The sequence below is a fragment of the Haliotis asinina genome, chromosome 4 (assembly GCF_037392515.1).
Source record: "Haliotis asinina isolate JCU_RB_2024 chromosome 4, JCU_Hal_asi_v2, whole genome shotgun sequence".
In the NCBI taxonomy this organism is placed as follows: domain Eukaryota; kingdom Metazoa; phylum Mollusca; class Gastropoda; order Lepetellida; family Haliotidae; genus Haliotis; species Haliotis asinina.
In genome coordinates this window covers 60,811,275-60,839,176 of record NC_090283.1, presented here as the reverse complement: position 1 = coordinate 60,839,176, position 27,902 = coordinate 60,811,275, and the positions used below count along the sequence as shown (strand labels likewise).

Below are 27,902 nucleotides of genomic sequence, written 5' to 3'. Positions count from 1 at the left end.
TGTCATTTAAGTAAAAATCAAAATACAATAACAACATACAAACATATAGCAGGTCAATGTAAAATCTGCAATAAACTTTCACATAAAGATGCTGATATGAAATCTGTCATGGAACAGGTATAAAACTGAATACAAAAGAAAGTGTATTTGTTCAAGCACTAATAAATATACTGAAAACAATTAAGTCATCGGGGAGCCCAATAACCAGTGGAATAAAAACTTTTCACTACTCAAAAGAAGTAAAAGAAAACCTATCCTTTTATTTGACTGAAGTTAATCTGTCATTCAAAAGATTTATAGTCGTATGAATGTTCCTAACTCATTTTCAGTAGCTATATATACTGAGGGGAAAAAATAAGGGATCACCTTTACCTTTTTCCGGGTTTCTTCAGATGCTTTGCATCGCACAAGTTGTGAAAAAAACTGGAAAAAAATAAAAGAACACATGTTCTTTCATGTGATCCCTTATTTTTTCCCCTCAGTATATTTCACTTACTCCAACAGAAAACACAAACGTCTGGTACAGCTTGATCCCTCTGTATTATGAAAATCTCACAGGATATATCCATTTATTTAACAACACATTAAAAATCATATAATAGTTCTGCAAAATGAAGCACATCTGCAACAATATTGTTGGCCAACATGATGTGTAATGAGTCCAAACACTAACATTTAAAAGGTGACCTAAATATAAAAATATTTTAAAAAATATATGATAATGCTACACGTCATGACTGGTGTTGAATAGTCATGGTTTCCAAGTCAACGTATTCAGGGTTGTCGTGCTTTTTAACAGGCCAAGTATGAGTTATTTAGGAACCATTTATTCTTAAACAGCGCTTACAGAAAAACCCAGTTGTCCATATTTCAATGAAAGGCCAGTTCTAGAGGAGACTCTACACACCTGAGTCACAATCAACTTTTATCACTGGAAATACAAACTTGCAGTCTGATAAAAAAAATCAGTAAAACTAGAATTGTGAATGTTTTCACGATTCCTGACAATGTCTTGCACTGATGTAGAAAACTTGAGCATTAAGATCGTCAAGTCAATGTCAGCAATCATTCTCATGGTGAATGAAGAATTCATCTCCCTGTCAAAGGTGGCTTAGACATTGGCAAGTTCAAGTATAAATTAACAACAACACCAAGCTACATTACTGAACATTTACATAAACAAACAATATAACAATCACTCTGCTAACTGCTTGCTCGTATTCATCATATTATGTTTACACGTAAACAGGCAAACATGCATCCATTATCAACATTTGCTCCCTTAGTTACCTCCCTTGCTTACCTCCCCTAGTTACCTCCCTTACCTTGAAAATGACAAAACCAGACATATCATAGGAAGTAAAAAATTTACATGAAATATCTCACCTGCTCATGCACTGCAACTTCAGAAGAAACAAAGTTGTACACCTGACTGAAAAGTGTTACGATTCACTAGTATCCAGAAACTCCGTTTCAAACAAGGTAACTTTTGATTCTGCACTTCAAAACATGGAATTATTTCTTCGAAACGGGCATCAGAAACTTTATTCACATGATGGTAGTTTTTATATCAAACAAATCTCAGAGTCAACGTATTTGAAATCTTATTTTGGTAACAACTGAGGTACTGAGCAGGCCTTTTCAGTAAATCAACATTCACAGCACAGTCATTCAAGTAAATCAGTTAGTATCATGGTACAAACACCAAAACCCACATACAGTGATACAAACTGTGTCAACTCACTCCTGCTGACAATGGTACAAGAATCTGTATCGAAATGTCGCACATACACTATGAAGAAGTTGTTATCCTTAACAATCCTTAACAATCCGTCCTATTTAACTCCACAATACTATTCAACATATACTGGAAGAACAATCCACTCCTCAGACACAAGTGAAACCATGAGTTCTCGGGAAAACTTTTGGATATCAACATGATCTGAATTCATCTGAAGGTCTCAAACGAAACTCTGTAACATGTTTACGGAGGACCAGTTTATTACTTGTTTTGCAGATTCGCCGGTTATTTTTTCAAGAAGAAGAAAAAAAATGAAACCCCCACCTAAAAAAATTAAAATCCTGATGTTTAATTGCCAATAAATGTAAACTTACAAACAAACAAAAATGCAATTGTTTTATGCCTCATATACGCTTTATAAATTTTTGAAAGCATAATTGTTTTATGCCTCATATACGCTTCATAAATTCTTGAAAGCATAATACCTTTCCTAAAGGAATATTATGTTGACTGGTGATTTTTTAAATTCATTTCTCACCCTCCTGTCTTTAGGTTTTCTGAGGACTGAAATCCATAAAACATGAAATAAAACTGGTCTGGCCTTAAAAAAAAATCGTTGCTATGAAAAGATCTTTGACACCTTGTTACTTCAAACACACGGTTAACTGGTTTAAAACACACAAAAAGTATGACTCAAGTAAAATTTGGCTTTAGCCCACTCAACTAATAATAATCTACATGTTAAGGATTGACTTTCTTAAAATGGTAAATTGTTCATTCTGGCTGATAGAATATCAACCCAGCTAACATCAGCACAAGTGTCTAAGGCAATAACTGTTAACAACATTAAAGAAAAACCAACTTCTAGCTGGTTCACTGAAATATTTTGGCACAGACAACGTGAAGTCAGGGAAGTTTCAAAACAATAACTTGAACTATATTGTATTTATAACACAGTCAGCTCAGAAGAGGCAGGCTGTGACTTTGCAGAAGCAACACAGCACCATCAACAAGCAGATGCCGAGGACTGCCACCAGGGCGAGGCCGGTCAGGTTCATCAGGTCAGTCATGGGCGTCTTCCTCACCAACTGCTCTGCACCGCTATACTTGTGGGGACCTTGCAGTCGCCACTGGGCCGACCCACAGGAACTGAACATCAACCTACAAAGACAAAGAGAACTTGTGACCACTCACTCACTCACTCAACAATTACACACCCACTTGACCACCACTCGCAATCAGCCTCCTCTCTGTCAACTCATTCTCTCATTCAGTCTCTACCTTTACTCAACCATCATTCATGTAAACACTTTACGGCTTTAAGTAAACACTCACTCATATAACTTCTCCTCTCACTAACCTACACTTGTGCTCACTCAACCACTCAGTGAGTGCTCACTTCCACTCTCACCTCCACTCACTCACCTCCACTCACTCACCTCCACTCACTCACTCACTCACTCACCTCCACTCACTCACTCACTCACTCACTCACCTCCATGCCAACATTGGGTGTTTCCACAACTCTGGCTTGGCTCCGAAAAAGGAGGCAATCTCATCATTGTAGACGATAGGGTCCTTCTGGATGGTATGTCGAGCTGTCTTGTACCACCTCTCGGCATACACTCTCTGAAACACCAACCACCACAGATTTTAGAGCACCACCTTAAAAATGTCCCCTTGTTCATATATCTGCTGACACATCAAAATTGATAATCAAGACTAATCCAAGATTCGAAACTTCAGCTATGAAAGATGTCAACCCACACCACAAGGTAACAAACACATGATATAATTTGTCTTGTCATCTAACAATCCATGAGTCACATCAACACACACGGCAGGTTCAAGAGAATTACATGCAAGTTTTAGTCTTAATGCTACACCAGACATGTGTATAAAGGATATGAAAATACATCTGAAAACTGAAATGCATGCACCTGTATACTAGATACAAAGTTAATGCCACTGTGCATGGTGCATAGTCAAACCAACAGAGCTGTACGTCTGGTACCCTCAACTCTGTGGAGCAGGCTTGTTCCATCTCGAGGCTCTGACAGCTACATCACTAAAACTTATCATGAAAATGTTCCATACCTTTTCTCTGTTGATGTCTTGCTCCATCTCGAAGTTGGAAGGCAGTTTGACCCGTCCCTTTATCAACTCGGAGAACCAACGAGCCTGTGTCTCGGACATTGTTAGCACGCCACCAGAAGCTGGCTGTACGAAGCCAATGAAAGCCAGAGACTGGCCGATATCAGGGCTGAAGACGTTCTTGTACAACTGAAATGGATAAAGCTATGTTTCAAACAACACAAGAAGACAACGTCATCAATATCCCCCAAATACTCTTCATGAAAATGTCTGCTAATTATCATTATAGTTTTGGTGTGCATATAGCAGAGTAGAAGGAGAGTATTGTAAGGTTTCACAGTTCTGCTAAAAAAAAACCAAGAGTCATCAGATGACATATCCCCCTGGCCCCCACATGTTTGAAAGGACAAATAATCTGAGAGTTACTCATTGTTTTTTAAGACTAAGTTTGAACTGTTTCCATGGAATTTATGAAAATTATAAATGCCATATATTTTGAGTTCTGCTCTGGAAACGAGCAATTTTGAGACTATGTTCGAAACTTTTCCATGGAAACCAAGAAAATAATAAATCACAAAAACCTGTACATAGCAAAAGGCACCACTTTAGGTTCTCATTGATATATCTACCAAGGTTTGCAGAAGAATACTGAACGGTTTTTGAGTTCTGCTCTTGAAACGAAGTCCACCCCACCACAAGACTAACACCAAAATGTTCTAGGGTAAAACAAAAACAATATAAATGCCAAAAATCTGTAAATAGCAAAAGGCACAACCATAGGCTGAGATTACTATATCTATCTATTTGGTCTAAAAATATTGAACGGTTTCTGAGTTATGCCGTGGAAACAAAATGATTACAGACAGACAGACGGACGGACGAAGCGTCGACTATATCCCCCTGCACTACATGCCAGAGGGATAAAAAGCAAAAGTGAGTTGTGCCTGGTTCACTCAGCTTTCCAGCAAAGACACATGATTGGACAAAAAGCCAACCAAGGGAGGTAATGAATTCATCAGACTGATGTGTAGATGCACCCAGGGTATAGTGGGGGATTAATGGAATATATACCCTAGAGATAGCAAGGATGGGTACAAGTAAGCTATTATCAAATGGCTGGGTCAAATCACCCAACAATGACAACATATTCTCTCGACCATCACCCACTCACTCTCTCACACACTGAATTTTCAATCATACATTCCAGATTTACCAAATGTTTTCCCTGCTCCCCTTCCCCAACATCACAAGTATCTAATGTGTCACAACAACTCCCATCTTCACCCTGAACCTGACATATTGACTTCACCTTCATTTCGTTGCTGTTGTCAACAAGAACCTTGTCCTTCACACTGTCAGGGAGGTATGGAAGGTCGATGCTGTATCCGGTACAGTACAGGATCTTGTCAAACTCTGCTGAATCTCCATTTACAAAATAAACCTTCTCGCCTTCAATTCTCTGAAATTTGAGATTAGGAAGATTAATGGTAGACAATTTGACATTCTGCACAGTGATAAAACTGTCTTTGTTGGTTAGGTTTTTTTTGTTTACCGCTGCACTAAGCAATATCACAAGTATATGGCAGTTGTCTGTAAATGATCAAGTCTGGACCAGACAATCCAGAGATAAACATCATGAGTATCAATCTGCACATTTGGGAACTGATGACATGTGACAACTAAGTCAGGGTGCCTGATCACCCGATCATGTTAGCCTCCTCTTAAGACAAGCATGGGTTACTGAAGACCAATTCTAATCTGGATCTTCACGGGTGAAAAAATGGATTAAAACTGTCGCTTCTTACAACAAGCATGGGTTAATGAGGATCAGTTCCAACACAGAACTTCACAGAGATAAAACTGATTAAAAACATATCTCCTGTGAAACTGAGGTACACAGTAACAACAAGTTGTCACCTACCAGTATATTCGGCACCACAGTGATGTCCTTCCTCTGTATGTGGTGTATCAGGGTGGGGCTGACTGTTGGCTGGGTCTGCAGAGCTCTCATCTTTGGGTTTAGGTTCCACCTTGTATGGAAACATTCCAAATATCACAGATAGTCATTAATCATCACTTAACAACAGTCATGCAGCCAGTTTTCACTGATTGCTGAGGTAGTTTTCTAAAGCTGTGACAATATATCGTAGTATCAATAATTGTGACACTTTTTCAGATGATAACCATATCAATATTTTTCTACGGATCATGATACATATTGTTGACCTCAAAATTGTTAATTGTCACTAGAAATCAATGTTTATCTCAAAATTTACACTGTTAATCGATATCAAAATATAAGTTTCTAAAGAAAATAACTTAAGACAACATATCAGGATGTGCATCAAATCATATCACATCGTTCCAAGATATCACGATATGTATCATATCATGAATTTTCTGTATCATCACACCTCTATTGTTTTCATACAATGTTTTATAGTTGCGAGGGTTGATACAATGTTTTCTTTCACACGAGTGTGTGAGTCAGTGAATTTAGTTTTAGGCCACTTTTAGCAATATTCCAGCAACATCACTGAAGGGACAACAGAAATGGGCTTCACACGTTTTACCCAAGTGTTGAATCAAACCCGTACCTTCGGAGTGATGAGCGAACGCTTTAACCACAAGGCTATCCCCTTGTTTGTTCAAGTGGTCCTTGAATAAGTCTGCTGAAGATCATTTCATAAACATGCTGTGATATAAGTAGTGTCGAACTCGGCCAGAAATACTCCAGGAAGTACTTGACTTGTGTTAGACACAAATAACTAAGATGTGCCACATGGAAATATAATTTATACTATGTCAAAGTAAAAGAGAAACAGCAGTCAGATTTAACAGACACAGAAATTAATGCCAATTTTCATTTTTTTTCGAGAGCTTACCTCCTTGGGTTGCCAGAAACAAGCTTAATAACAGTCTCCAGAATTGTGTTTGCCCATCTCCATGGCAACAAGAAAAAAGCTCTGCAGGCATAAAGATCTGTGGCATATCCGAAGATGTAGTTAGGGATGACCCAGCTGCCAGACCGGGTGCTGACGTAGACAGACTTACACCTGTAACACACAAGGACACCTTTACAAGAGTAAATCTTGGGTAACAGGGTTCCACATAGGATTAAGCTCATGTCGGCACTGTACCCACTGTATTTCTTAGGACTGGGTATTATGAATGTTGAGTGGGTATCATTTTCCATTACCCACTGCTTTTAAATGTTTCAGTAATTTTATGCACCTAAGTATATATCATTGAATAAGTTCACTAAATATGTATGCATTGCCTTATGTCATATCTTAACTAAAACAGAAATGATTTCATAAAAAATCACTCCCCCTGTACTGACAGTACAACACTAGTCCTACACTAGCAGTACAACAGTCTCTTTCATTATGAAAGCGATTTTTATGAATATATTCAGTACTCATATGTTTTAACTTTGGTTAATGGTACAATCAGCAACAGTCTAGAGTCTACCAACTGTCAGGTCTTCTGGGACAGACATGGTACTAGCGAGATACTATGTGTGGAATCCCTTCAGAGCGGTTATCCACAAACAAGTATCTCAATAACAGGTTTCAACCTCCAAACCATTCTCTTCCCACAGAGGTTACTTGTCATATCTTCCTACGAACTTCTGTTCTAATACGGCCATATTTCGCGGTTCTCATAAAATCCCCTTGCGGCAATAAATGGCAGCAGATTTATCTCCCTTTTTTCTGTCCAATCAGAACACGTGTTAAATTGAGTTAGATTCAACTTGACAAATGCAAGCAATGTGGAGAAACAAAAATGACAGGACTGAGTTCTGTCTAGAAGAAACACTTGAGTATCGGGAAGAGATTCTAGTTTTCACGATGCATCTGGAAATTACCAAGATCTTTCGAACGATCACTTTTGAAACAAGGTCGCTGATTGCACTACTAAATCTGATAACCTTCAATCAAGAGTCTTGAACACTCGCACCATGAAGTGGTCGTATTAGAACACAGGTTACTTAGGAAGATGTGACAAGTAACCACTGTGGAAAGAGAATGCCTCCAAACACAAACTCTTGATTTCCACAAGGATCTCAACACAAGACCTCACCGTCCAGATAAAAGGACCTCTTCTTGCCACCTGAACACAAGGTATCAATTTCCACAGAAAGATTTCAACACTAGATCTCACCTTCAACACACATGCATCTCACCACAAAATCTCACCTCCAACGTAAACATATCTCAGCACAAATTCTCACCTTCCTACTGTGGCACAGTTGACAGCAGCATCCACAGCGCTGTTGCCAATGCCAACGATGAGGACTCGTTTTCCCGTAAAGCCATTACTGATGGCATCATTGAAGTCGACACTGTGAATCCTTTCCCCTGTAAAACAGACACCTGACATTAACATCTGCATGCAGTACTTGAATAATTAATTAATTTAAAAATAATCCTAATATTACATGATACGAACACTGAAGTCAAGTGAGTGAGCGAGCTTAGTTTTACGCTTCACTCAACAATATTCCAGTTATATGGAGGCGGTTTGTAAATAATCGTGTCATACAATCCAGTGATCAACAGCATAAGCATCAATCTGCACAAATGGGAACCAATGAAATGCATCAGAGAGCCTGACCACTCCATCCTGTTAGTCACTTGTTATGACAAACACCGTTTTAATGGCAAGCATGGGTTGCTCAAGACCCATTCTGCCCTGAACATTCATGGGTATCAAAAGATAAAATATAAAAAAAACTATTATTAACTAAGCATACACCTGCAAGACAGGATATGCAAAAGACAATGTATCAGTGAGAGAGTGAGTTTAGTTTTACGCCGCTTTTAACAATATTCCAGCAATATCATGGCAGGGGACACCAGAAAATGGGCTTCACACATTGCATCCATGTGGGGAATCAAACCCGGGTCCTCGGCTTGATGGAGTGAATGCTTTAACCACTAGGCTACCCCACCGCCCGCACAATGTATCAGTATTTGATACACACATAACTGGTCATAAGGTAATTATCATACAATTATATGATAAACAAATTAATTTCATTGTTTCAAAGACATTTGGTTCAAAACATATTGCACAAACAAGTCTTGAAGTCCTTTCTTTAATGCATGAATTCCAACAAAATGTCAAAAAAGATAGTGCTCAATTTTTATGGGAGTGAGTGAGTTAAGATATAAGTAAAATCAGTAATATCTCCGCTATACTGTGACTAATACTAGCTTTAAATGCAGAATATATATTTACAATATATAAAACCCTGTCAACCATTTTGTATGGAAGAAAAGTACTCTGTATTCTGACATTCCCACATATTCTCTAGCAGTGAGTGAGCGAGCGAGCGAGCGAGTGAGTGAGTGAGTGAGTGAGTGAGTGAGTGAGTGAGTGAGTGAGTTTAGTTTAGTTTTACAGCAATATTCCAGCAGTATAGTGGAGGGAAACACCAAAACTGGCTTGACACTGAACCCATGTTGGGAACTGATCGTGGGTCGTCAGCTTGACTAGGCTACACCAAAGTACCTATTCTCCTGTAATAGCAATCAGTAATGGGTTAAAAAGAATCACATGTTACCTGGAAAGGTTTCCTCCCCCATGAACTTGCCCCATGTTGGCTTGGCATGATGTCCGCTTGCTACGGCTACGTTGGGTGCTGTGTACACCGTCTTGATGTTGGTGTCCAGACCGGCCTTCCCGTCCTCCTCCACAGAACATGTCTCCACTACCCACTCATCACCTACACACCAGTAATTTTAATTAGTGTACAGATTCTGTAAAACTCACAGGGTTTTACTCATGTACATACGTCAGTGTCCATGAACAGTATCTGACCCTCAGACAGATCAAGTAGATATGCCAATAGAAGTCGACAACCTGCCTGCAGGCCTCGGTGTCTGACTATATATTTCACAATGACTTTGAATGAAGTTGTTACATCTGACATCTGCCACATTTGTTTGCTGTTTATCAATTTAATGTTTGTTAATAATTTCGATGCCAATTATAAAACCACATATGACACATGTGTTTCATATTTACCAAATGTGTCCCGTGAAATTTAGCTGGGTCAGACAGACATTGGAAACGTACAGACCCAATGTCTGTTACTTTGAAATCGTGAACACTATGCGTCCAATATGCACAAACGTACACAATGGAGACAATGGAGACAGAAATACAAAACACTGCCTCCAGACAGATTCACAAAAATAATGACAGTGTACCTATATTGCACGATGAGTGGTTATGGGTGTTCATTATTTCACCCATCAATCATGATCACTGTCCAAATGATCACTGATTCATTTGTGGCTCTGAAGTAAATATCAAAACATACAGCACACCACAACATCAAAATATTTTTTATGTCAGGATATACTTTGGATTCACCAGTAAGAACCAATTCATTGTGAAGTACTGATTCATCAATATTCTTTCTCAGTGTAATGTCATACTGAAGAGTAATTATGCATATTTGCTTCAGAGGGAAATGTATTCTTCAGCAAGGCAATGAATAACTTAAACCCCTCATCATTTTTCCACCATGTCAGAATTTAGAAATCTTATTGGTTCAGATGACCTTGAAAAAACATAACGTACCTTACCTCAGAGAGAAATACCTTATGAGTGTGAGAATACATCCATCACACCACACCACACAGTATGTCTGTCTGTTGAGTGGAAGATATCCCTGGTATACCGCGTGATGTAGCATGTTGTTTGTTGTTTAATGCCTCACTCAGAAATATTCCAGGTACATATGTAACCCATTCCTTAGCAGGGTCAATGTTGTTTAGTAAACTCTAGCTCAGTACTGTTTGCTATATTGTCATACTGAGTCGAACAAACCCTAGAAGAAGGTCATGCCAGCTAACCTTTAGAACTAACCAATCAGAAAACAGCTTACCAAATAGTAAAAGCTAACATTCGAACATTCCATACCTCAAAAACGTTCCTACTCGAATGATTCTGCATACTATTTTCACAATATGTCTTCCAAATGATACACATAAAGGATGTCATTATTCACAAAAAAATAGCATTTTTGTCAGTATCCCTGAATGTCATTTTACAGAAATGTAAGCCAAAAGTAATCATGTTATCAGAAACCCATAAGACCATTTAGGGGTTCAAAAATCCAAAAATTTTGGATTTCATTGCATATCTGCTCATTATGAACCTATCAACCTTTGCAATAATAATCTAGTAGAGAGTGAAAATATCACTCTTCAATAAATAGCCAATAAACATTAACATCATGCATTGTGTCATATACTACCGACAAGAAATAAGGGAACTAATGAAATAATAGCGAATTTGAAACTGCTTTAAATATCCACTAAATCAATTTTAGGCGTCATGTTCAATATCTGGTGTGTCCACCATGTTGGGCAACACATTCACGGCACCTTGATGGCATGCTGTTAATCAATTTCCGGATGGTTGCCCGTGGTATTGAACGCCATTCCTCTTGGAGAGCTGCACAAAGCTGGGCCAGGTTGGCAGGTCCTGGGTCCCTGGCGTACACCCTTCGACCAAGAACGTCCCAGAGATGTTCAATTGGGAACAGGTCTGGGGACTTAGAGGGACAGTCCAATGTCTGGATACCTTCTTGTCGGAGATAAGCGGAGACAATTCGGGCCCGATGTGGTCTGGCATTATCATCTTCGAATACAAAATTTCGCCCGATAACTCTAGCCAATGGAGCCACAACAGGACGCAATATTTGGTCAACGTATCACTGACCAGTCATGGCTCCGTTAATGATGACCAAATCTGATCGTCTGTCATGTGTAATCCCACCCCACACCATGACACACCTATACCTCCATATCGATCATGGTCAAGAATTGCTGCTCTGGCATATCGCTCCCCGCTCCGACGCCAACAACGTTTTCTGCCATCTGTGAATCGTAGGCAAAACCTTGACTCATCAGAGAACATGGTGTAACGCCAGTGGCGCATAGCCCGTCCCTGATGCTGCCTAGCCCATGCCAATCTTTGGCGCTTATGGTGAGCTGAAAGGGTGACACCCTTAAAAGGCCGTCTTGCTTTCAGACAAGCTTGATAGAGTCGGTTTTTAACGGTTGAGGTTGAAATGCATCTTCCAGTGAGTGTGCGGAATTCTCTAATGGCAGGAGCCGATTTAAACCTATCGCGTAGAGCAATTAACGTAATGAGACGATCCTGTCGTGGTGTCGTTGATTTTGGTCTACCACGCCCAGGTCTTGTTGCAACCCCACCCGTTTGACGGTACTTATCCCACAGGTGTGAAATTACACTTTTTGATTTACCCATCTGCCGGGCAACTTCACATAATGATGTCCCCCCCATCTATCATCCCCACAATTCTCCATTTTGTTGCTTCACCGAGATACTGCCTCGGGGGCATTTCTGTCAGTAAGTGTCAATCTCTATTGCATTAGTGATTGCGACTTATCCAGTACATTTACAGGAGTTAACTTCTGTATGCACGTGTAGCACGTGCTGGGCATGCATTATGCGAAATTCCATTGTCATTGGATATTGCGTTTGGGAGATACGCCACGATAACGGACCCTGTCACAGTCAAAGTCATCTACATTCAATTTCTTGGTTCCCTTATTTTCTGTCTGTAGTATAAAATCAGGTTAAGTGAAAAATTAGGACAGGTTACTTTCTTGAAGTCACTTGCCCTGTGGCAAGTGGCTTTTCTACATATTTTTGAACCCCTGATAATAGACTCAGTATGGCAGTGTAACAAATTATCTGAGCCTAAATTTCTTTGTACTGATACAATACAGGAACACCCAATACAGCATGGGGCATTGCTCACCATGAGGAATACAGGGACACCCAATGCAGTATGGGGCATTGTTCACCATGAGGAATACAGGAACACCCAATACAGCATGGGGCATTGCTCACCATGAGGAATACAGGAACACCCAATACAGCATGGGGCATTGCTCACCATGGGGAATACAGGAACACCCAATACAGCATGGGGCATTGCTCACCATGAGGAATACAGGAACACCCAATACAGCATGGGGCATTGGGGCATTGCTCACCATGAGGAATACAGGGACACCCAATACAGCATGGGGCATTGCTCACCATGAGGAATACAGGAACACCCAATACAGCATGGGGCATTGCTCTCCATGAGGAATACAGGGACACCCAATACAGCAAGGAGCATTGCTCATCATGAGGAATACAGGAACACCCAATACAGCATGGGGCATTGCTCACCATGAGAACGATCTTCAGACTCCATTATTAACCTGACGACATACCTGGAATATTGTTCACAATACACCAGATCATACCTTTCCTTTCCACTGACAAAACCTTCGTGTTAAACTGGATGTTGTCTTCTAGCTTGAAGTGAGTGGTGTAGTCGGCGATGTACTTGGCCATGTCGATGTTGTGGGGGTAGTCTGGGACATCGTCGGGGAAGGGGAAGTCGGAGAAGCTGTAGTTGTACTTGGATACATTGCTGCAACAACAACAACAACAACAACATCAACAACATAGGCGTCATGGATGCTAAATGTAATCTGAGTAAACTCGTCGAGTACATTACCTAAATTGAGTGAAGCGTATTGACACGATCATTGTGTCTGTACATAAAGAATGTAGACGTGGTTCCCTCAAAACGCAAAATGGCAAACACACACGTTAACATTCAATTCATTCCAAATTCAAGGGAGGTAGGCTCATAATCTATCTAGGTCACAAAATTAGGGTTAAGAGCACAAAAAGGGATGTATGAAGTGTAAAATGAATGTTTCCATGAAGTGAAAATATACCAAAACTGTTGATTTGCTGAAATGAAAAAATCTAGATGAAGTTATAGTGTGTACTTTGTTAATCCCCTATTTTTTAATGAATTATCGCATGTCAGTGAATTTTCATCTAGAACAAAAGCAATCAGCTAAACTTGGGTCTTAGCGCAACTAGCGAATTCTTTAACCACTTGACTACCTACCCCACCACCAGCAGACTGACAATGGAAACTTAATACTACATAATATTTTGTATTTTATTTCATGGCAGTGACATTTTACTCGCCTCAGTAAAGCTGTCAAAGAAAATGTTGCTTTACAAAGGATTAATTCCACCAAAATCCAAATAAGAAAAAGTGCCAGCTGAGAACAAAATGAATTCGATAAGATATGTACTTCTTGTCAGCAGATGGGATATGAGGTGTGATGTACCATGCTCAATGGGGGCCATTGACATCAAATCTATTGTTCAACATTCATTCATACAGGTCTGGAATATACACCAGATGTTCAACATAGCTACCAAAACTCACAGCAGACAGCACAAATAGTTACTTTCCTACATCCAAATTTGGATAAAAATCAGTTCATTTCTTAAACTCGACAATGCCTATCCCAGATAGACTAGTTGCCTTAGATATGTACTGACTGATTACTCATAAGAGTTTTCTGAAGTGATGACATTGAAAATAACAGCCCATTCCTTCAAGAATCAAAAGTTAGTGTTTGAGATCAGATAGATTTCCAGGTAAGATAAAGACACGTCTTATATACGATGTGTGTGATAACAGGAGTACCAAGGCATGTTGGGTGGGGACATATCTACATGAATCACTAAACAAGTTGAGGTCAGTAAGTATGTCTATATAGACAACATTATTATCAGTTTACACAAGACATAGTACGTGCATGCTGTCGAGGCATAAGATTTTCCCAATATTCACGTGATATTGGCCTGAAAAATCAGCATCTGAGGCAAGATTACTTCTAGATTAAATCACAGTCACCACTGGAAACTATGGATGCTCTGAAGCCCTTGATGTTTTCTTCCAAAAGTCTCACTAAAAATTCATTAATGTCTAATGCTGTAAGTAACAGTTAACTTTCACTAAATCATTCAATTATCTTCTTTACTACAATATGAAGTATCATTATCGTTAGTAATATGTTATAACTAAGAAACTTGTTGTCACAGATGACTGTTATAAGATGTAGCACTGTGACAAGGAGTATAAAGGGTTTTATGCATCCCCTGTTGGGTTTTATCCCCTGTATAACAAATTTTTCCTACGGAATGTTTAAATCTCTCACTCTGTAAATACAACATTAAAACAAACTGAAATTTGATCAAATGGTACATGGTACTGACAAGTGTATCTGAAAAACTGATTTGTGGTTAGGGCTGCTTATCGGTATTTACCGACCCAGGCATGAAAACGATACATATTGCGATATGTTGATTGAAAAACACTATTTTGAGATGCATTCAAAAACTTTTGTAACACTCGTAAACTTTGATATTTGTGGCACTTGTGGTAATCCTGTTGGGAATAATCGTGGTGAAAATTACAATCAACTGGACTGTCAAGTTCGATTTGAAGTCGTGGTTATAATTTTTCTTCAAGTGTTTCGCAATGTTTTGGATCTGAATGTTTTAAATGTTTGCTCATTAATGACCAGTGATCTTTGACCAGGTCAGGGCTTTGTCAGAGTGGACAGAGAGAGAGAGCCGTTCAAACTAGTAACCACTGTGTTGATGTCAAACTGTTCTTTTCCTTGTTTCATTTGTGCCAAATATTACTAACATTCTCATTTTTGAATTTCTCATGATTAAAATTTGTTTCTAAAGCTTAATCAATCACTGATTTTCTTGCTTTGCTTTGCAAATCAAGCATCAACTCGATTAAAATATTTTTTTATCAAAATAACTTCTTTTGATATATTGCAATACTTTCTTAACATATGCTTCAAAATCAAATTCAAAATATAGCGCAATATGAAAATTCTCTGCAATACCCACCCCTATTCAAGGTTAACTGACTGGCCTGGTTGCATGCTTTTTCCATGGGGCAGGTATAAATGATATCTTCCCCCTCGCAAAGATTTATATCCCATTTGGGTGGTGAATGGCTGTGCACTGGACCGACCTGGCTTGGCTATTTGTTTAAGGTCACATGCATGAATCACAGATGAACATTATCACATGAGGTATGATAAAAGGTCTTCTCCACCTTTTAAATGAGTGAGCGCATAATTTTACAAAGGTTTTATGCCTCATTTAATAGTGTAGCAATAACCACCTTGTACCCATGACGAGAGCCAAACCTCGATCTTTACCATGACCGACAACCACTTAAGCCACATGACTACCCCGATACCCCTTTCTACTAAATAAAAGACTTGCTGTTGGTTTCAATATGCTGGGAGCAATGAAGGGATAAGATAACATCCTGTTTGCCATGGACATACTGGCATTCCATGTCACAATAGAGTCAGTTGGTCGCATGAGTGAGTGAGAGAGTGAGTGTGTGAGTGAAAGAGTAAGTGAAAGAGTGAGTGACCCTTTAAGAGGTATTTCAGTAGAAAGCCAAATCAGGATTCAAACCTATAATCACAGGTTCCTGATAAAACCAAGGAAAGCAACTCTGTACTACAAAATGTTGCACCTTAGGCAACTAGGAGACAAAAATCCCACTTCATTTCAGGTAAAGATATCTACTTGGCTATGCAACATCAGCCGTACACCAGCAGTCTGTTACTAATACTTCTGTACAAACCATTTGGGATGAGTACTTGTGTAAGAAGTTCATGAATTTAAAAATCGAAACAAAAATAATTTTGTTTTTGCAAACGTATTTTACACATTATCATTTTTGTTGTAAGTTCTTAATTTTTTTCTAACAAACTCCTAAATGTAAAAATTAAGTGTCAGCTTCCCCGAAGGTTCATAGACAATATTATTGAGAGAAATGTATTATGTATTTTTAGAGATGTGTGGTGTGAAGCAGTTCCTTTACTAACCTAAATTCACAAATTCTACCATGACATAGTGAGATACTCGATTCTGATTGGTTGACTGCTGCATGTGACCGTCCTTAAACCTAAATCAAAGGACCGCTAATTACACGTCGACCGATTCACCTGCGTATGAATACGTAGCATTCGCTGACCTTTTTGTTTCTAAACAAACATGCCATTTGAATAAGACATAGGTTTCACCTTGGTAACTGTCAATTCTGTCAATTTTTTCGTAGTTGAAGTTGATGATGTTGACTGCGAGTTTATTGATGATGCAGAAAAATGTTTTCGCGACAATGAGAGACACTGAAACCGTGCGTACATCTAGAATGCTGCCTGACCGGGATCCCAACCAGCAACATACACTAACAACTAGCCTCTGAAATGAACATATTTTACAAAAAAAAAGTTTACTGTCTAAAAAACATAAAATAGAATGAAAATGAGGCCTGAGACTTTCCTTATTTTCCAAAGCTGTGGTAATCTAGACTTGCCACATTTTCTAGTCATGCTTCTATCTTTGTTTCAGGGTCTGTATCATTGCTTGACTACCTGCAATACTGTAGATTTCTTCTGAATATATCTAGGTTGATGTTCCATTCTGAATAAGTTTAAATTGTTAAACTTTTGATTTGAATTACATTTGTAATTTTCTGGTACATTTATGATCTGGAAAGTCATTGTGACTCATGAGGAACAGAATACATGCATTTTGGGAAGTATTTTTTTATTTTTAATAAAACAACCAAAATGTCTGTAATCTAAAAATTTCTGATAATATCATTCAGTGTCAGTTATTTTAGCAATCATGAGGCTTAAAGAGGCTACAGGATCAGTTACTGTGGATTCGTTTCATGTTGCTGTGACACTTAAGATTATCAGGAATAAAAGCCCCCAAATAGGAAGTCCTTTATCATTTACCACTTAGGAATATAACTCCATATGATGAGAAGCATCCTTGACTCATCAGCTAACAGTGAATTATTCTGAGTCGGATTTGAAAGTTTTTATATTTCAAGGGGAAGTATAAACGTAGAAATCACATTTCTCCTGCAGGAATAAAACGTTTTGGGGGACTTTTAACGCTCCACTAAACAAAGTTCTAGCAATATGGCAGTCTGAAAATAATAAAGTTTGGACCGGACAATCCTGTGATCAATAGTATGAACGTCTATGCATCTATGCATTCAACATACAATGACATGTGTCAACCAAGTCAGCAAGGATGACCAACTCAGCCCTTTAGTAGAATCTTGTAACAAGCATGGGTTGCAGAAAACTAATGAGTTCATATTAATTGTAAAGTAATCTGTGTAAACATATACTCCCTACAAGGAAAATATTATTTCCTCCTTGCATGTTACAAGGCAACCAAGAATTGTCTCCCTTTGTGGGAAACTACGAAATAGAACAACAAAACATAAACGTTGGAAAATATTCTCTCACTTTTCTCACACTGAGAGCGGGAAGCTCAAAATAATCTGAAATGTTATGCCATGGCCTGAGTTATCCCCCTGTGTTAATTCAACTGGTCTCCTTTTTGGTTGCAATGCTTAAAGATATCCATAGAGACATTAAGCACATGAAACAAGAATCATCAGAATATGACATATCCCTCCCCAAAATTTGAAATCATCTGAAAGTTACTTCAGTGTCTATTCTACGATGCGCGATTGTGTGATTCGCACTAATAATGATCAAATCGCGCCTCATAAACACAAAAGAGGGTGAACTGTCGCGCATAGCAATTTCCTCCCTAACTACCTTTCAAAAAATATATGGAAAACGCTTTATATTGACAAGGAATGACTTTTTAAATCGGAGTTGGCCACATAGTCAAGTTCGAGTGACAACATGTAAACATAACAGAGTAACCTCCCCTGGGTAAAACCACTATTGGCACTGGGGAAACGAAATTCCATTCATATCAGTATGAAAATAGAAAACATTTTTCGACGAAGTTATGATTGATTAATTAAGTGACAATGTTAGACTATGAACTCTAAGCATAGTCCTTGTGTACAGCACTTGCAAAACACAGTTTCGTCGATCTTTTATAGAACATCAGTTCGTTTTAGCTTCATTTTCGAAATCAGGCAAAATTATCACTTGAAGTTGCAGACGACAAATGAATACGAAATTCTTATTTACAACGGTTTGTGGTAATTTGGCGTGAATAATGCCACGCAAAAGAATGAAAATAACTAACTTTTTTGCACAAAATACCACTGAGAAAGCAACAGTGTCCGCCACGTCTCCCCAGATTGATACGCCTGTTAAGGAGATGTGTGAATCGAAAGACGAGCAAACACCCAGAGACTGACCCCAGTCCCTCTCACTCTAAAAAAAACCCCCAAACCAAGTGTTTTTCAGAAAAAAATGGTTGCAAGAATGGCCAAGGCTCTCTCAAAATGAGCTTGGTGCTATGATATGTGACTATTGTAGCCAAAATAAAATGAGCAATAGTTTCATTGGTGGTGGCTGCAATAACTTTCGTACATCCACACTATTTTGAAAGACGGTAATACAGGCATTCCCCCCTACATTTTCCAAATCCCCCCTCCTTTTTTTGTAACAGGGCAAGAAATCCCCCCTAGATTTTCAGTTCTAGAATAGACACTGTTACTTGATGTTTTTTAGACTAAGTTTGAATCGTTTCCATTGAAATCATGAAAAATATAAATGCCATATATCTGTAAATGGCACCACTTCAAGATCTGTCCCATATATCTGCCAAGATCCATAGAAAGATACCAGATGGTTTTCGAGTTGTGCTCCAGAAACGAAGCCATTCCCTCTCTTTTGAGACTAAGTCTCTATTGTTTCCATGGAAACCACGAAAAATAGAAATGCTAAAACCGTGTTAATAGCAAAAGGCACCACTTTGGGTCTGCCTCACATATCTGCCAAATTTTACTGAATGTTTTCGAGTTGTGATCCAGAAACGAAGCCCATCCTTCCATTTTGAGATGAAGTCAGGATCGTTTCTGTGGAAACTGGGAACATAATAAATCACAAAAATCTGTAAATAGCAAAAGGCACCACTTTAAGGTCTGCCTCACATATCTGGCAAGTTTTACTGAATGATATTGAGAAGCTTTTGAGCAGCGCTCCGGAAATGAAAAACACATCTGACTTTTGAGACTAAGTCTTTGCAGAAAAATATTGAAGGGTTTTTGAGTTCTGTTCCAGAAACCAAGCCCATTCCTCCATTTTGAGACTAAGTCTGAAACGTGTCCATAGAACCCGAGAAAATAACAAATGAACAAAAACCTGTAAATAGCAAAACGCACCACTTTAGCGTCTGCCACACATATCTACCAAATTTTACTGACAGATATTAAAAAGTTTTTGAGTTCTGCTCTTGAAACGAAGTGCACCCCACCATTAGACTAACATCTAAATGTTCCATTGAAGAACAAAAAAAATAAAAGTGCAAAAAATCTGTAAATAGCAAAAGACAAAACCATATGTTCAGATTATTTTATCTATCAATTTTGGTCTAAAAATATTGAACAGTTTTTGAGTTATGCCCTGGAAACAAAATGATTGCGGACGGGCGGACGGACGGACGGACGGACAGACAAGGCATCGACTATATCCCCCTGCATTACATGCTGGGAGGATAACAAATGTAAAAGACAGACAAAATCAGCATCAAAACTGAAACATTAACACCTGGATATATTAACTGTGAATACTTTTATTCTCAAACCTTCACTTTTTTGTTTACAACATGACAATGTTGACTTCATACTGCATGGGACATTATCATGATAACATATAAGGGTGTTATTTTGGAAAATGAGAAAAATATGGCTCAATTTTTGCACAAAATAAATCAGTTATTTGTAATTTTCTTTAATGTTGACTCACTTACCCATCTACGCTCTCCTTAATGGACCTGTGAAGGTCCCAGGGTAGAATAGGCCTACAGTAACCCATGCTTGCCATAAAAGGCGACTGTGCTTGTCGTAAGAGGCGACTAACGGGTTCGCATGGTCAGGCTCACTGACTTGGTTGACACATGTCATCGGTTCCCAATTGCACAGATCAATGCTCATGTTGTTGATCACTGGATTGTCTGGTCCAGACTAGATTATTTACAGACCGCCACCATATAGTTGGAAAATTGCTGAGTGCTGCGTAAGATTAAACTCGCTCACTCACTCACTCCTTAATGTTGAAACAGTACAATATAAATTGGTTAATATTTGTAACCTTTAAATATTCACCCAATCATAAAACTCTCACAAGCAGGAGGATAACAAACCTAAAGGTCCATTCTCACTGTAAGAACCAGCAGTAACAATAAAGATCTTAACAACTTCAATTTTGTGTGTTAAATAAGTCACATAGAACTTGCTTCTTGTGAATATCTCTCTCATGACTAGGCAGCATGGAAGAAAAGATGCTAACAAGGCAATATAAATGTCAGTAGATATATTGCTGTCACTCAAACAGAGCAGAAAAGAAAGTCTAAATCTGGGTGGTGCATAAGTGAATTTTCAAGGGATACATCACTTAATTTTGTGACTGGTAAGAATAGTTCTTTGGATGTTTCCATAACAATGTCAACACAAAGGTACATCTCTGTGAACTAGAAACAAATGTAAGCAGCTGGATAGGTCGAGAACTTACATAGGAGTTAATATAAGTCTTATGTCTTACAACTTGGCTGCAACTATGATTAGGCAGTTCCGATTTTGTAACTGTGCTGCTTGCAACAACTTGTTGCTACACACCATGATACTACCTTAAGCCAAAGATAGCAAGTGATGGTGCCAGTGAAACCAATTCCATTTAAACAATAAAAAGAACATAAATCATACTATTATGCATTCAATAACTGGTATTGATAAAGGAAATTTGTAAGCATAAATATGGAATAACATATTATGTAAATAATCAATATATTGACTTAACTGAGTCCAGAGATCAATACTAAACATCTTAATCAATAACACCCAACTAAAATTGCTGTTTACTCTGTTTTTATACATGGTTTTCTTTGCAAGCACTAAATCAGAGTGGTAAAGTAATAACTAGAATATATATTATTCAGAACACCACTTAATGTGATTCTAACTCTGTGATTAATGACGTGGCACCAATCACACTGCAGGCAGTGTACAATGACCTCCATTATCCAGCACAGGTCGATGTACACACGCAAAGTTAATATCTCCATCTTTCATCAACCAAACAATGACAACCTGTTGTACGACCTGTCAACGGTCGGAGGGACGACTTCATACCCTACCTGTATATCTATGTCATATGTCTAATAAAACAACCTCCTATAACCACACCCGCCATTCAAGAAATCAGGTCTGAAGACATTGCACAATACATAGAATTCAGGGACTGTGTCAAGGATGTTTTCAGCAATTTAGATGACAGGGAAACTCCCACTGGCCATTCAAACAAACATGATCATCATTTCTGTCTGCATGTCACAGACCATTTGATACTTGAAACTTGCTGTTGTTCGGGACAAGATTTCACATAGACAGTTAAAAAGGTATGGCATTATGTTATCATATGGTTTTTTAGTTTATCAGTACCGTACATAGCTATTAGTGAAAGGATTTACCTTAGATTCTAAACTAAGAGCCCTTGACAGCCAAACTGGAAATCAATTAGTTTCAAATTTAGATTAAAACATCTTCACTTATAAATGATAGGCTTATAGCTTTGCACACACAAAACCATTGTGTGAACCTAAGCTAATGCTTTGAGTTAGTGTTAGTCCAACGCAAGTAAAACTTAAATTTGGGATTTCAAACTGGGTTTGTCATGTTGAATGAATAGCATGAACATATGCAAACAACAAACTATGAAAATATGAAACAAGTGTTCATGATATTGTTCAACCATTGCCATATAAGGCAATGTAAGACTTTCAGGGCAAATTATTAATGTACAATAAAATACAAATCAGAATTAGTTTAGGTCCAATTCAAGACGTTTTAATCATATTTGCTATGAATTTGGGCATGAAATAATCAATTGGTCATGTCTAGATTTATCCCTGGATAAATGTTACAAACTGCTGTCCAGGATAGATTACTTTTTAACTGAACGGAATATTGCTTGCTGAGTGCAGCATACAATTAAGCTCACTCACTCTATTTGATGAGAGGCAGGTTTAATTCACAACTATTGCTTGATACTTTACTTACCTACTTGCAATATAATAATTATTATATTATAATTAGTATATTAAACTGGTAGTATGTATGTCATGTAAGCAAACATAAATGACTGTTTGCTATGCCTTACAATATCTTTTCATGCCTTACAATATGTTTCATGTCGTTGTATTGGAGTAACATTGGCTTGTTTGCCGACAGCTTGTTTGACCATTCAGTCCATTATGAAATAAGATGTGTGCAAAACAAATATCATGTAGCTACACAATGCTGACACCAAGCATGCTGTCTATCAAAGAAGTATGTACACATTAACATTATATTACCACCTTTTCCTAAGAAAAGTATTGATTCTTTTCATGCAGTGCAATTTCAGACTGCAGCAAATATTGACTTATAAAATATAATTTACTTTTTCTGACCAATGAGAATATTGACTAATTTGACACCCAGACCCTGAAACACATATAACAGTACTTGAAACGTTCGCTTCTATGGCGCTCGTATCTATGCACACTGCCAGCTCATGGCTCTACGCATGTTACTATCCACCAGTCAAAGGTCACTATACTATCATACCTTCCAATATGTTTTCAAGTCCCTGAGGAGTATACAGCCCTTGTCCCTGTTAGCAGCAATGAACTAAACACTCACATTGCCTTCACATTCACACAGGTATCCATTTCACATCTGAGACAATGTGAATCTAAGTATGTTGTCTGAGCATACTATGCAAATGTGCCCACCTCAGGACCAAAATCTAATTGTCTCCACTGGACATTGAACCAAGGCCTAAAGCGAGATAGGAAGACACCATACCACTGACCTATTGCTCTCCACCAATATAACCATCCATGCAAATTTGCAATATCTGGAAGTCAAAATTACTCGAAAATGAAGAAAATCTCTTGATTCCTTTTCATTTATACATTTATACTTTCCTTTTCATTTATACATTTATACTTTCCTTTTCATTTATACATTTATACTTTCTTAAGTTTCTTGATTCCTTTTCATTTATACATTTATACTTTCTTAAGTGAATTGAAAAAGTTAATTTTTGTAAAATATATTTCAGGGACAATACGTTAGTTTTATGCATAGTACACATTCTGTCACTACAACATTCAACTTAACAAATGCTCAGTGTACTATCTGAGAGAATATTAACGGAACAACACAAACATTGACATTTCAGATAAACATAATTGATTTATCAAGTTTATGTTGCTGTTAAACAAGGCGTTCAAAGAATAACCTGATTGCATTCAATGTTCCCTGGTACAAAATCCTGAAAGCACCACTGATCAATGCCAGAATAAACAAGATCAATAACCTGGCACTCTCACTCAACCATTCCTCAAAATATGCTTCAGTTATCCTTTTATAGTAAATACTGAGCTGCATGTCCCTTTCCAATGGTGCATTTTAATTTAAGTACAAATAGTGCTGTTCCGAAGATCGAAAATCGATCATAAGAAGGACTGAAAATATATTATGGATTGTACAAAACATATTTTCAATAAATAGAAATTTTGCTGTTTCAGTACAACACTCTTGAATGAAGGAAACTAGCCATTAAATCTGATGAATATTCATGAACAATAAATCTCTGCGCATTGTAAAATTTCAACCACTTTTATCGTCTAATTACAATTCCATTTTTTTTTTTTGCATCTCAATGCATGAGAGTATTAGTTTCAAAAAGACATTTACTAGAAAAAAATGGGTGAAAAAAACATAAAATTTATGATTGCATTAAAACTGTATATACTTTGATTATAACTGTTAAACGTTCACCATAAGTCATCCGATAATCAACAGTGGAATCTGTTTCAAGTTTGCGTTTTACTCAAGGCCAGGCAAATTTCTTTCTTGTTTTACAGATCCATCTAATAAGAAAAAAAATTAAAATTAAATTTCCCTGCTAAAATCCTAATGTTTTCATTGGCTAAAAATGTACACTCACAAGAAAATACTTTTCAGGTTGTTTTTTTTAAACCCATATTCACTTCATAAATTGCCCAAAGCAAAATACTTTGAGTATTCAGAAGGAATATTACTTTGATTGGAAATTTTAGTTTTATTTTTCTTATTGCCTGCCTTTAGGTTTTCAGAGGACAAAAATCTGTAAAATGATACTGGTCTCGCCTAATCATGAATCTCAATTACATGTACTTGATTACTGCCACGTAACTGATGCATGCGTTCACAAACATTTCTGCATGTAACAAGTCAGGCAGCGAGAAATGTATGACTTCCACTCACTTCCCAATCAACTCACACAATGACAGCCATATGATGTTGGAGGATTTACTGCTACATGCACCAGTTGACCGGTACAACCTGTCCCTGAAGCTAAGCAGCCTTTAACATGCACCAGTGCAAGCTGTAAATAGCAAAACTACATTCTGTATTTGTTTTTTTTAAATGTTGTTAGCATTGCTCATGCTCAATCTCCCAGTTGCGCACTCACATATGTCTTGCCTAACATTCAGTTTGCACAAGATCTTCTTTATGTCAGAACATGCATGTCAGACAGTTGTTTGGTCAGTCAGTCACTCTGATTTTCACCACTTCTAAGTGTGAGTGACATCAGAAATAAACTTCAAACATTGTACCTTTGTGGGGAATCAAACATAGAGCCTATAGTTGCAAAGTTCTCTGAGCACTAAGATGGCCATAAGTGTCAAGCATTAACATTAAAAGTCACAAGCAACCAAAAAAATAAAAAATAATTAAAACACAGTTATCACTTATGATGTATAAAATGCACTTCTGATTAAGAAAAAACAAATAAACAAAATTATAAGCATATAATTGCACATCAAAAGTGCAATATTTTGTACATGGATTTACTTCCCTCTAAACGAAGAAGCCACGATACCGAACTCAGTCAGAGCCGATGGGTGTGCCCTCAAGTGTAACGATGTCTTTTTATTCGCCACTGGTTCATTTGCTGATACGCTTAGCTGGCTCTTTTTTTATGGCTTATAAGCAGGATAGGTGTCAATTTCAAATTGCATGTGGTCAATGATTGAAGCTGTGCAATGCAATATTGTCATTAGCAGACAGGCAGGCAGACATATAGGTGTCAATAAACCAGACATTGAGTTTTCTCTGGGACAGAGTCTGCTTATCACAATCAACATGTTTTGTTTTTTTCATGTAACAATTTGATTATTTACTTGTTTGTGTACACAACCAAGATCAGACTACTGCTCATGACCTCATACTCCGGGCAGGCATACTGTTACAAACTCCGCAAACCTGTGAATGCGTTATGAGCGCAGCGCAGCATAGCTGTTGAAACCACTTTTTCCCCCAGCGCTGGTGGAAAGTTAGTGTGAATCGTTTGGATTTTGTGGGCTTTTTTTCATCGCATTTTTTTAAACTTTATAGGCTGAATTGGCATTTTTGATGATTTGTTTCAAAAAGTACACACCAAAATGTGTCACAATATGCTAAGTTGTTTTTTTGTGTTGCTTGTGACCTTTAATAACAACAAACCTAAGTGGAATTAAATGACAAATGAATTGTTTTTTTCAATATGTACATGCATTGGAGTGACTGAGTGAGTTCAGTTTTACGCCACACTCAGCAATATTCCAGCTATATGAAGGCGGTCTGTAAATAATCAGGTCTGGATCAGACAATCCAGTGATCAACAACATGAGCATCAATCTGGGAACCGATGACATGTGTCAACCAAGTCAGCGAGCCTGACCACCCAATCCCGTTAGTCGCCTCTTACGACAAGCATACTCGCTTTTTATGGCAAGCATGGGTTGCTGGAGTTACATGTAACCTTCAGGGGTTACATGTATTGGAAGCAACATACATTGAAAAACAACATTTAGAAATTTTGCTTGTGCACAGTAAGTCGAAAATTAATGTGAAGCCAATGAATACTAAATCAGGGATTGGAAAAGGCATGGGCCAGTTTGCACATTAGAATAAAGAGTTCTTTCCATTCCCCCATAATCTCTCTTGGTCCAACCTTATATTTTGTACTTAATTTTAAGGCTTCTAGTGAGTCCTCTTATGATTGTTTTGTTAGGCTTTATAGGCTAACAATCCTAGTATGCATCAATGCATAGATGTTATTTGGGATGGGGAAAGGGGGAACTCGTACCTAGAATAAAAAACGGCCCATTACAATTTTGAAGTTTACTATTGATACAAGGGCTGTTGCCCATTCCAAATTAGACTAACAACCATTCTAAATTAGACTAACAGCTAGTCTCTGAAATTAACATATTTTACTGAAAAAACGTTCATAGTGAAAAAATAATAATATAATGAAATGGAGCCCTGAGACTTTCTTCATTTTCTGAGACTAAACAAATCTGCAGAGCGATAATTTCTTGGAATTTCTCAACACATGCAAAGATTCTTATCACCCATTACTGTAGACTAACAGCTAGTCTCTGAAATGAACATATTTCACTGAAAAAACGTTCATAGTGACAAAGAAATAATATAATGAAATGGAGCCCTGAGACTTTCTTCATTTTGAAGCTAAGGAAATCTAGACTTGCCACATTTTCTAGAGTTGCGTGGGCTTTCTTGGATGTATATACTTCAGGGTCTGTACGACAGACTAATTCTAAATAATCTTCCAAGAATCTTAAAAAACGGCCCATTGTTGATGTTGTCAACTTGTCTATCCCAATCTCTGTCAACTATAAAACTTTTAAAACTAAGAATTTCAAAAAGATGGCCAAGTTCAGGATTCCATATTTGCCCCATATTTGATCGATCATTTGTAATTCGGGTACTCACATGTGTGTAAACCTCATGACACCATAATCATGCTCTCGGAAAGTCCACAAGCCTCCCACTTCGCCGGTTCTTTCGAGCACAACAACATTGAACCCGTCATCTTTCAAGCACTTGGCTGTCACGAGACCTGATATACCAGCTCCGATGATGATGACATCTTTGCGCGTTTTCGTAGTTTCAGAGGCCATACTTTACTGTTTCTGACTGCACATGCAGAATCAAATGTAAGAGATGTGATGTCAAGATATTTGGTCACATATACGTCCGAGATGGTCAAACTCAAAGTCCACATTTCGTCCATGTGATAAGTAAATACTGTTATCGTTACGACTGTCCGAA

At 37.9% G+C, this 27,902-nt stretch overlaps 1 protein-coding gene across 1 annotated transcript; it reads right to left on the bottom strand.

Annotated features, from left to right (window-relative positions):
- Positions 1-521: 521 nt before the first annotated feature.
- LOC137281754 (flavin-containing monooxygenase 5-like) lies at positions 522-27,853 on the bottom strand. Its single transcript, XM_067813354.1, has 10 exons — positions 27,564-27,853; positions 13,147-13,316; positions 9,408-9,569; positions 8,073-8,199; positions 6,721-6,891; positions 5,757-5,865; positions 5,145-5,294; positions 3,839-4,024; positions 3,237-3,370; positions 522-2,902 (listed from the first exon to the last, which is right to left on the bottom strand). Exons 1-10 carry the CDS (start codon positions 27,749-27,751, stop codon positions 2,704-2,706), a joined length of 1,596 nt encoding a protein of 531 aa, XP_067669455.1. The 5' UTR covers positions 27,752-27,853; the 3' UTR covers positions 522-2,703.
- Between the last annotated feature and the right edge of the window lie 49 nt (positions 27,854-27,902).